Source organism: Camelina sativa, chromosome 2 (assembly GCF_000633955.1).
Source record: "Camelina sativa cultivar DH55 chromosome 2, Cs, whole genome shotgun sequence".
Lineage (NCBI taxonomy): Eukaryota > Viridiplantae > Streptophyta > Magnoliopsida > Brassicales > Brassicaceae > Camelina > Camelina sativa.
The window spans coordinates 20,710,928-20,723,513 of record NC_025686.1 but is presented as its reverse complement, the minus strand read 5'-3'; the positions used below and the strand labels follow the sequence as shown (position 1 = coordinate 20,723,513).

The following is a 12,586-nucleotide window of genomic DNA, read 5'->3' as shown; positions in this document are numbered from 1 at the left end:
TTTTTTTTTTTTTTTTTTTTTTGCCTATTACTTTTTCCTATGTGTATATGCGCCTTATAAGATGCGACGAGTGTCACTCTCATGCAAGTGAATACAATGTGATAATGTGGAATCATATTCGATCTTAAAAAGAAATATATATGCTTAAGTTTTAATTTATAACTATTTCCAAAGGAACGTCATTTACCTAGTAATGGTATATCTCTCCATTTTTGTTTTATTTTCTACAGTATATATAGTATGACTTAATTTTATTTTTGTAGTCCCAAAGTTTTTGAGGAAAATTACTGACGTACTATGTCGTTCCAGATAGCTGTCCCAATCTATTTTATACTACTTTTTTCGAAACCGTTGAAAGAACAGTAATGCTTGTAAATGTGGTAAAAATAATAATTGAACGTGGTCCGGCTGCTGAAGACAAAACAAAGAAGAACACAAAAGTTTGGTGAACCGTACCACAACCACTCTTAATTTGTCAGATACTATAATACAAGATTGTTGATGCGCAACCACTTTCACTTGACTTAAAACAAGTAAGTTAATTAGTGTAGTTGTCTTAAGAATTATCCAACATAAAGAACCTAAAAAAAAAAATGGGAAGAACAATCTGCATTTTTAAAAATGTCCTTGCAAATCAATTTTGACTCGGTATAAAATTTGTTTTTTTTTTTCTGAGCACATGACATCATCCAAACCATATTGTCAACAATTCATTTATATGAAATCACAAGCATATTGATACCGTCTATGTCTCATCTAAATAGATGGAATGTCATTGTGACACTTTCACTAGAGACATTAAGAATATTATGGAACTAAATTCGACAATGCGATTCGTCCTATAAAAAACCACCCCAACTACTGGTAACTATGATCATTGGATAGCTAACCTGGAAATGGCATAACACCATCATGAGGCGAGTTTATATTAAAAAAATATTTACAGTACTTGTAAATGCTATACTCATTATAAAACATCCTTAAGAAATATAAAACAGATATACATATACATTTGTAAGGACACGGAAATCTACGTACTTGCACGCTTACGTTTCTCCTAACTAATGTTTTTTTGTTTTTTCTCCTAACTAATGTTAAGGCATATTGGAATAAGATATTTTGCAAGATTATCATTATCTTTATCTAATAGTTGCTTTTGGTATCTTCTCGAAGATTTAATGCGACGTCAATGCAAGGTTGCTTCGGACACCGATATTGTAGAACCCTCTAAGTGAACGCTCAAATCAAAAGATTTTTGTTTTCGCCCAGAACTCCAAGTAGTAAGATATTTTCTTAATCCCCCTTTTTGTTGAAACTGAGAACATATTTATAGAGTTTTTGGAACCAAATTGACCTACTACGTAATGATTTCTCGACTAAGCCATATAGCTGTGTACGTTCAGCACGACTAGCAAATCTAGAACACGATACGGGAACATGTATTGATCTTGACAGATTCTATATAGGTCAATGTTGTATAATTGATGCTGTCTGGTATGATGCTGATACGAAAGCTAAAGCCATTCAAGAAACTTCACACAAATTTCGATACTCACATATTACAACCAAATTCACCGATACTTACTGAATAAATAAAACGTTCTCCAACACTTATTTTTATCGTTAAAAAAACAATTATTTTTATCAATAATTATATATGAACGAACTATGCATAATTTTTATATAATTTTAGAAATCTTGTTTTTGATCAACGTGTATTCTGACAGCACATATATATATATATATATATAAGTTGATTTAAAATAGAGAAGGTATTTTTTTTTGGTGAATGCATTCAATAGGCTCTCATAGTCGACTATAGACACAGATCGAGACGAGTTGGGGAGTAAACTAAGCCCACGTCTTATATATATTTCACCATCATTGAATATGGTTATGGTCGGTCCATTCATTTAATCCCTCTCTCTTCTCTCTAAAAATCCTTTGGGTTTTTTTTTCTTTTTTTTTTATAACTAGGTGCTTCCCCACGCAACACGTGGGTTGTGGTATAGTTGGCACTTTCTTGTTTGTTTTTTGGTTTTTTCGTTTTCTCTTTTGTATTATTTCGTTTTAATTAGGCATATACGGGCTTTGCCGTCACTTTTATTTATACACTATATGTTTATACCATTTCGTTCAGATGTGTATAATTGTGGCGTTTACTTTTTATGAATTATGAAGATGTTGTTTCTTGCTTTTGAGGATCCAATCTTATCGTTGACTGATATCGTTTCCAATACATTTATTGTATTATAGATTTTCTAATTAACTGCTTATGTAAACCCTTCATACGTTGATGTTGCAATAATAAGTTATTTTTTAAAAATATCTTCCGGGTAAGTGATTATGTTTGTATGCCCATGTTTTGGTCTAATATCAATAAGATCGTTTCTGTTTTTCTTTAGTTGGCTTTGAAACCAATATTGAGTTAAGCAAATAATGGGTCGAATTATGGTGTTAATAAGTAATATAAATTCATATATATATATATTGTATATATGTGACTATAAATTTAGCTAACTAAAAAATTATGTAATATTTAAATACAATCTTGAACATATATATATATATATATATTTATTTGTGGGAGGAATGTATGAAATTATTGGATAGAAGTTATTTTTGAGTTAAATGACCTTTAATGTCTTTAAAGTGAGTTAAATATTAATAAATTTTTATATGTGTCTTGACTTTTTTTAAAAGGAATACCAAGTGTTTCCTTCCAAATTTGAAGTGATATAGTATTTTAGTTTTCTTATATGATTTTATGAACTTCAATGTAAAAGTTTTTCAAAGTAATAAGTACACTCACTGATTGAATTATAAAATTTGGAGAAATGTTTATTTCGTTTAATCATCTGCTCTTTTAAATAAATTAAATAAGTATGTTGTTATTCCTACAAATAGGACAACATATATTATAGTTTAACCATGGAGTTAAGCAATGGAAATGGAACTTGTGATTGCAAGACAAAATGCTTATATGTTACACATTGATCGTTTAAAAATGAATAGGAACATCTAATTCTCAAATAAAGTTGATTGTTTTGTTAAAACCAACATATGTGAATTTAAATTTAACTATGCAAATTTAAAAAATAAATATGAATAGATTAGAAAGGCAAGAAATATAAAAGAAATATTTTTTTATATAAATAAAATAAAAATTGAAAACAATGTTAAATATATATAATACTTTCTACATTAAAATATAGAATCAAACTCTTACAAGTTACAACACATATGAGATATAACAACATTTGATATTGGTAGGAGAGGAGGAGAGAATGTTTACTATAAGATGGTAATCCAAATTAGATAATGGAGATGAATCTTTAAAAAATAGAACAATGTAATATATATATATATATAATACTTTCTAAATTAAAATATAGAATCAAACTCTTACAACACATATGAGATATAACAACATTTGATATTGGTGGGAGAGGAAGAGAGAATGATTACTTATAAGATAATAATCCAAATTAGATAAAGGAGATAAATCTTTTAAAATAAGAACAATGTAAAATATATATCATGTAGTCTCTAAAATTAAAATTTAGCATTAACAATTTACAATGATATTTCATTTTTTTTTACAATCCATACAACAAAAATAAGAAATCAAAAATAACAAAAAAAAACGAAAAATGATTTGAGGTATTGTAGAAGAGAATGAGAGAATGTGAAAATGAGATAGTAAAAGAATGTCAATATGAGAGAATGATAGAATGAGAGAATGCTTATTTATATGATAAGAAATGATGGAAGTTACATTTAGAACTATGGAGTTACAATAGTAATTTATTGTGTTTGAATAAAATTGAGTGGTAGAATATGATTAATGCATAATTTATTTTATTTTCAGTTATAATTTTATTTTAATGTGTGAGTTAAATGTATTGTGTTTATTGGGTCTTAAATATTGTTTAAAGCAATTAGAAAAAAAAAAAAAAAAAAAATTAGAAAACATTAAATGAAAATCAACCAATAAGGAGAGACCAAAACCTTATTTTTATATATATGATATATTGCTTTAAACTTTGAAATGAGAAATATATTATAAACAATAATTTTACATGAGAAATATATTAATTTAGCCAACCAAAATATGAATATAAGTTTAGCCAACCAAAATAAATAAAAAATATTAAAATTTAACCAAAAATAATTTCTCTTGAAAGATAATAAGTTAGTAGGAGGAATGAATTAATGTACAATTATTGGATAGGAGTTACATTTGAGTTAAATGGAGTTACATGTCTTTAATTATAAATAAATATTTTAATTTTTTATAACCTAAAATAAAAGGAATACCAAGTGGCTGAATCAAAATTCACATGATTTGGTTGTTTGTTGATATAAACTCAACACTTACACATAATATTTCAAAATAAAAAATATTACTTTTTAAGTGACAAACTAAATTAGTTTTCTTATAAAATTATATGAATTCTTCAATCTCAATAATTTTTAAAATCCCAAGGATAACTTATATTTTTTTGGTTTTCACTCATCAATTTAATTTATAGTGCTAGATTTCATACTAATGGTTTCATCTTTAGAGAATTTAGTGAAATGATATTTTTAAAATTATATTTTATTTTTATATTTAAGTTCCAGTTGAATATGTTTTGTTTTTTGGATCATTTTTTATTTTGATTAAAGACACAAAAAACCAATTGTTTAATTATGTTCTTTTTGTTTTCAAAAACCTCAAATCATAAATATATATATATATATATATATTATATTGATATCTGCAGATTTAACAATTGAATCACAAAACAAAATAGTCTTTATAAATGGATAAATGGATAATTATATTGATCTTTAAATATTATATTGATCTTTATAAATTATTAAAAATGATACATGAATATGTGAGATAACCAGAGACATAATAGATAATTACATATGGATCATTTCAACTTTATGATCTTATTGTGTGGTGAATATTGTAAGGAAGTATGAAAATAATGACTTATAAGATGTTAATATAAAATAGAAAATGGAGATAAACATTTTAAAAGATTAAAATAAATATATAAGATATACATATCATACAAACTCTAAAACTAAGCTTTTACAATGATATTTGATTTGATTTTTTATAACCCATACAACAACAATAACAAAAAAAATACAAAACAAAACAAAACAAAACAAAAAAGAGATTTGAGAGTAGTGGAAGAAGATGAGAGAATGAAAGAGTGATAGACTAAGATAATAAGATAATGAGTATTTATAGGAAGAGAAATGATAAAAAATTACATTTAGAAAAATTAGAGTTACAATTCTAATTTACTGTTTTGTTTTAATACAATTGATTAATACAACTTAGTGGAGAAATAAAGTTAATGTATAATTTATAGGGAGAAGCTATAAAGATTTCAGTTTTATATTATGTGAGTTAAATGTGAAAATTTATTGTTTTAAATTTGTATTTTAATATAATTTTTTTTTTGTTAAAATTGCATTGCCAAGTGGACCAATAAGAAGAGACTGAAACTCTACTTTTATATATATGATTCGTATGTTCTGAATCCAAGATGTTTGACTCCAAGTAGTAAGATATTTTCTTTTGAATCCATAGATATGAGATGATTATAACAACTATAAAATTAAAGTACATTCTCTTAATTTGTTGAAAAATAGACTACTTGATCACACACAACCACTTTTTATATTTTTCCGATTAACGAAAGAAAAAAAAAATTTATTGAGTATATAACAAAAATATGTATTTTTAATTATAATATCAGTATTAAATAAAATATATATTTATCAGGAAGAAAAGGTTATATGTATTCGTGAAGTTTCTTAAAATCTTGAAAAAGTTCAAAAAAAAAAAAAACAGTTTAATAACAAACATTACTTGAATGTTGAATCTGACTGCAATATTTATATACAAAACCAATTTAACCCTTAAACACCGAATTCTTTTGTTTCTAATACCGACAAGCATTAAAGTATTCGATTACAATCACATAAACATAATGTATAACAAGAAGTGGCTCTACAAGATGCAACACATACTCTAATTTCCATTTATAAAAAGAAAAATAAAATTAGAGTCTTCACATTTTTTTCTTTGTAAATAAAAAACAAAATCTTCATTGAATAGAAAAGATGTATATCTAACTTTATAGATAAGAAAATATATACTTCACTTAGTAGAGAAAAAAAGAGTCTCATAATATATAACTATATTCACTTAAGTTGAGTGGGATCTTTGCCAAATGAGCTCAAGCTCTCGAGCAAAGTCTTTTTGTCGGCCGACGACAATGGTGATGTGGTCTTTGTCAGGGATGACGTGGACAGTGGCACGTGGCAATTTGCTCTTGACACTGTAGCTACACTCCACAGGAATGAGCTCGTCCTTGCCACCGTGGAATATGGCGATGTCACAGTCAACGTGGTCACGTACATGGTCGAGATACGAGTCGAGCTTGGCTCCTGACCCGAAGATGATGTTGTGTAATGTGTGAAATGACCCATTATGTGTGTGACATAAGAATCCCTCTATCAAATACGTTCGCATCCTGAAACACATGATATTTATTTTGTTATTCAACCTCTTTTTCGCATCCTTCTATCAAACGTTCAAATTAGTCATATTCCACATATATTTCTATGGTGCAAATTTCATTTTGATAGATACATTAGGTGACCTAAAATTCAAGATGTTTTGTTCTGGTATCTCACTTTATATGGCATATAAACAGTAAAAAGTTTTACATATATTTATTAGTATGATATAAAACGCCAAAATGAATTAAATGCATGGGGTCAAATAATGGAGGAGACACGGTCGATATAAGTCGCTTTCTATACGTTTCAAGACAACTTTTTCTATAACATAAAGCTTGCATTCTCAATCTCGCCTATTTTAATTCCAAATATAGTATCACATAATTTATGTTAAAACTAATAAAGTTGACCAATCAAAGATTATATAAAAGAAAAGGTTGTGTAAGTTTATCACATATAACAATTCCGACGCGTCAGTTTCAAGGTATTGAAGAAGATGAGTGGTTGGTTCATTTAAACGCCTAACTGCATGTACGGTGGGTTGATTTTGCTTATTCTACTTTTCAAAATATCGTCGACGTAAATTATCTTTTATAACAGATTGAAACGTAATTAATTAAGGCCAAGTTTGTTGTTCCTATTTTCTTAGTTTCCCCATGTATGATATATGTACCTGTTTAGGGTGAGAAGGCGGGTGACAAATTCAATCAAGTGATGGTTTTTGATAAGGACGAGGCCAATGGTGCGGCCTAGGTGCTCGTACCAGCTAAGCACTGATGCACCAAACTGCATTGGTGGCCAAACTTCCTTTCGAGCCACTTCCTTCATTATGTATTGGGCTGGTTGGACTCCCTTTGGCACCTTGTAATATGGCTGCCATAATATAACTTCAATTAGTTACCTCTTAAGTCCAAAATATTCATAACTAAAACAAAAGATAGTACTTGGGAAAACAGAACGTCCAGGAAAAAACAATACCAAACTTATTCATTTTTGGTTTGGCTAATATACTTTTCAAACACACGAACCAAAACCCATATATATAGTATATTTAAAAAGGGTTAAAAAAACCAAAAATTTAAATTAATTTAAGGATATATTATTATCACGTATAATTGTTGACTTACAGGAGCCAAAAGAGTAAGGGATTTGATAGCTCCTGGATGTTTAACGGCGAGTGCAAGAGCCAAAATGCAGCCTAGGGAGTGAGCGACGATGTGGAACGTTTTGAGTTTGAACTGAGAGATCACCGATTTCTCAATCATCTCTAAATGTTCTCTTAATGTATATAACGAGTCATTTGGCTTAGGACTTCTTCCATAGCCCAAAAGATCGACTGCGATGAACCTATACTTCGATTTGGCCGAATCAGAAAAGTTTGGGAAGAGAGTCTCCGTCCAAAACGCGGATGATGATACGAAACCATGTATAAACACAACGTTGTCTCGGACCTTCTTTTTATCTGCACATACAGTATATCATTTTATTTATGTTACCTTAATATATCAAAATAAGTCAACTTTTGTGTAACGGGTGGCAACTAGAAAAATATAGTATATTAAAATTTTGATACTTCTACGTAACACAAAAAAAATGTTGGAAGTGGATAAATTAATTTACATGCACAGAAATAAATGTTGGAAGTGGATAAAATTAATTTACCTTTGGGTTGTTGAACTTTGACAAACAGAGAATCTCTGTTGGAAGAAGTGAGCCAAGAAGTGCAGAAACTGCAATGACAATCCGACCATCTTGGAGCTGTCGAAGATTTCTCTACCACCGTAGAATTCAGAGTCATTAATCTCTTTTTACTTTTACTAATCTTCTTCTTCTTAGACTCATCGTGATCACAAGATGCCACCACATTGCCTCTCATGATCAAACCCCTATAGTTAAAACATTTCACGGACCTCACGAGCTTAGAGAGCCTCGTTAGAAGTGAAGGACCACGTGAGTAGAGCGTGTCCGAGATCTCATCGAAATGGATCTTATTTCTTGTCAATGACACAACCTTTGAGTACTCTCCCCGTTCCGACACTATGATCCTCTCGGTCTTGGCTTTAGCCTCTGGTGGAGAATAGCAGTAGCAAGGTTTCCTCTCTGACTCCAAGAAGTAATCCAAAGTCTTGTACGTAAAACAAAGCAAGAAATCGGCAATGTCGAGGAGGGAGAAGACAAAGAAGCCCACAGTGCGGTTGAGCCACCGTGCAAAGCCCATGATGATGTTGTGGTGGTGAATGTTGAAGAAGGGGTTTGATTTGAACCTTGGAAATGTGTTAGTGAGAGTGTTATATAAGTTTATGATGATGATGATGAGAGAGAGGGTAATTTATAGCAGATGACAGATATATGAATTTATTGTTTCATTTAAAATAATTTGCTGTCCAAAGTGATGAAATTGGGTGGAGGTTGAACCTTTTTTTTTTGCAAACCCTAAATTAAATATTTAATTTTCATTATACTTTGTCATAATATGTTTATAATTTGGAATGTACTATATTAATTTATGGTTTGAGAGACTTTTGAGGTAAAAGTACCAACAAGAAACTATGCCTCATCACTATATATATATATGCTAAAGTGTTTTGAATGAAAAAAAAAAAGAAAAGAAAAGTCTTACATTTTGGTTTAATAATCATGTAGAACTTTGTGTTTCATCATCTTGCGTTTACTTTTTGAGATTGGCTGATCTGAAGTAAACAAACATGTAAGAAAAATATGATCGTAGTCAATGTCATTGAAGATCACTTATGAGGTGTCTTCCTATGGACCTCCAAGGCTCCACATACTTCTTCTAGAGCTTGAGTACCAGGATAACTAGAGATAATTAATTACAACATTTGTTTTAAGGGTTCGAAGGTTGAATGTAAAGAATAAGGACAATGACTACTTTCGTATCACTTAAAATTAGAATATAGGTCTAGTGCTTGAGGACCAGGATGAACTGATGAGACATATAATTACAACGTCAGTTTATGGGTTCGAAGGTTGAATCAAAAGAGAATTAGGACAATGACTACTTTAATTTGTACCCATCTTGGGAGATGCCTTACATTTTCGATTAAGCTTTACTTTTTTCCACACCTTGTCCTAATTAAGAGCTTTTAGATAAATTGACATGGAGTGACAGTATTCACCATATTGGATTTGATATCTCTATGTCACGATTTGATTAGTCTTTACATAAACAAAAAATAATTTTCAACAACATATTTTAACATTCCCTTAAATATTTTATGTTTTTGATAACTTAATGAAATATATAAATCCAATAAATGTAGTAATTTTAATAAATATATAATTAGTTCATTTTAGTAAATAATATCTTTAAAATTATATATAGAATCGATTTTTTTAAAAAGCATTCAAATGCCTCCCTTAATTTTTATTTATTTTACATAAAACTATTTTACAAAGAAAACATTATTAGTGGCATTTTGAAGGTACATGAAGTTTATATGTCTGAGTTTTGTTTGAATGTATTGTACTGTATTTAGTTGAAACTAATCCACATACAAATAATAATATGTTAGATATATTGAATAATATTTATAATATATATATATATGTATATACACATATAAATTATTTTTAGTGTTGTTTGAGAAGAAGAAACTATGAAGCGTGTTCGATGAGGCACATGTACCATTAATTAAGCTCTTTGCCATCACCCTCTTTGACTAGTAGTATTGCTATTGACCAGTAGTACTCCATCTGAAAGACAGCCTACCTTTGATTGTTGTCCTAAATTATAATCATCAAAAGTAATAATAAATTTTATAATATTGATTACGTACAATTTTGTAAGGAAAAAAAACGACTGTTTTTTGAAATCTATAATCATCTTGTAAATTTCAAAACAGTCAAGTATATATAGCAGCACACAAGAGTGGAATCAATTTTTGTGTTACTCGACCAAACAAGTAACAGTGAATACGTAGAACCATGTGCTATCTTTTGAACAAGTCATGCTGTAACAGACGTAAGCAAAAGGAATGGTTCAAAAGTGTTAATGTACTGATCAACTATATTTAACCAAACAAGTCTATTTCAGATGATCTTGAGAAAGTGAAAAAAAATGGATATCATTTATAGATGTTTTCTCAGGCCTCATTTCCATTTCAGTTTTCTTCTTCTCTGGCTATCACATTTTCAGGTTGCTCAATCATTTACAAACTTTATTTTTGGAGACTCATTGGTAGATGTTGGAAACAACAACTATATCTTCACATTGTCAAAAGCTGATTCTTCCCCTTATGGCATCGACTTTGGACCTTCCAATGGCCAACCCACGGGAAGATTCACTAATGGTCGGACCATTTCTGATATTGTGGGTATGTGTTTATTTTAGAATACATAGATCGAGTATATATTATATATCTTGCCCTGCCTAATTTTTTTAATTCATAAATATTGAAAACGAGTAGTGAGTACTACGTAATTAGAAATAAATGTGCTTGATTTAACGGTTAGTTACAGTATTCAATACGATCTAAGTATCTAACAGAACAAGACTTTGGTGCACAAGTCAACTATATTGATAAGTTGACTCTTCTTGAAGCATGTAATTGTCATAAGTGGGTTTGATTGGACCGAACAAATTAGTTACGCGTAATTGAAAAATTGTAATGGAGAGAAGTCAAAGGCTAATCACATAAATGCGAGTTTGGTAAGGAGTTCTATTTAATTTTAACAATTTATTAAACCCCTTACTCAGTTGGTCCTCTCTTCTTTTCAATCACTTCAAAGTTTTTTTCAGAGTTTTAAGATGATGCCACTCTGTGTTGATAATGCCACTCTGTGTTTAATTGTTTTACGCATAACATATAGTTATCAATATCATTAATCATAAGGTAGAATAATATATATATAGTTTTATTGGAATAAATTGAAACAATAGGTGAAGCCTTAGGAGCAAAATCTGCACCACCTCCCTATCTTGAACCAGACACTGAGGCTAACTCAATTCTCAATGGAATCAACTATGCTTCTGGTGCGGCTGGAATCTTGGACGACACTGGACTTTTGTTCGTAAGCTCCACCATCTATATATTAACTTTTTAACGTATACTACTATTTTATGATATATATCTTTAAACAAAGCGAAAATGTAATAAAATTCGTGTATACAAGACCAATATTTTCATGAAATAAAATTGTAAAACCATTTTTTCATATGTTATGAAAGGAATGAAAGGAAACCATGTTTACAATTCGACTTCTACTTTTTTCGAAACAGTTTGTAAATAACTCTATTTTCCATTCGATAAAAATAGATTATTCAATTTTACGGATACTACTTATGATTTTTATTTTTCTTTTTCTTGACAGATCGGTAGAGTTCCATTGAGAGAACAAGTGAGTTATTTTGAGAAGAGTAGAGATTATATGATAAAAGTGATTGGTGAAAATGGTGCAAAAGAAATGTTGAAGAAGGCAATGTTCACAATCACAATTGGGTCAAATGATATATTAAATTATATCCAACCATCTATACCTTTCTTCTCGCAAGACAAGCTCCCCACTGATGTCCTACAAGATTCCATGGTGTTCCATTTGACCACACATCTTAAGGTAATATTTCTCCAAAAATAGTACATTATATATAGATAAATAATGCCTACAAAGTCGGACACCTTGACTAAGTCTTTGAGTGAAACAATTATTATTATGATCATTTGTTATTATCACTTGGGGTCCAACATTTATTTCGTGGTGAGATAATAAAAAAAGTATCATTGGGGCCATCCTTGCATTCCTGTAAAGTTTCTATAAACTATTTTTGCGCAAACAAAAGTTTTCATAAAATATTTTTGCAATCTGTACATTGTACAAGCAAATGCCACACTATTGTTTTTTTTTTGTTACGCTTGATGTGTTTACGTGTACATTTTACAGAAACGTAAACGTAGATACATCCTAAAACGGTTTTCAATTGCGTGTTAACAGCGTTTGCATCAACTAGGAGCTAGGAAGTTCGTGGTGGTTGGAGTAGGGCCACTCGGTTGCATACCATTTGCTCGTGCCTTGAATTTAATACCGGCAGGAA

At 29.7% G+C, this 12,586-nt stretch overlaps 1 protein-coding gene and 1 non-coding gene across 2 annotated transcripts; one reads left to right on the top strand and one right to left on the bottom strand.

Moving 5' to 3' along the window:
• Positions 6,033–8,854, bottom strand: LOC104730613 (probable lysophospholipase BODYGUARD 2). Its single transcript, XM_010449810.2, has 4 exons — positions 8,200–8,854; positions 7,665–7,999; positions 7,211–7,410; positions 6,033–6,548 (listed from the first exon to the last, which is right to left on the bottom strand). The coding sequence occupies exons 1-4, from the start codon at positions 8,753–8,755 to the stop codon at positions 6,221–6,223; spliced, it is 1,419 nt and encodes a 472-aa protein (XP_010448112.1). The 5' UTR covers positions 8,756–8,854; the 3' UTR covers positions 6,033–6,220.
• Positions 11,184–12,569, top strand: LOC104730594. Its single transcript, XR_002035288.1, has 3 exons — positions 11,184–11,568; positions 11,869–12,111; positions 12,487–12,569. It is a non-coding gene; the product is annotated as an uncharacterized LOC104730594 (transcript).

Coding starts and splice junctions, on each gene's coding strand:
- LOC104730613 (XM_010449810.2), bottom strand. CDS start 8,755: ATGGGCTTTGCACGGTGGCTCAACCGCACTGTGGGCTTCTTTGTCTTC. Junction 8,000..8,199: donor CAAAGTTCAACAACCCAAAG/GTAAATTAATTT, acceptor CTGTATGTGCAG/ATAAAAAGAAGGTCCGAGAC. Junction 6,549..7,210: donor CGCCTTCTCACCCTAAACAG/GTACATATATCA, acceptor CATGTGTTTCAG/GATGCGAACGTATTTGATAG.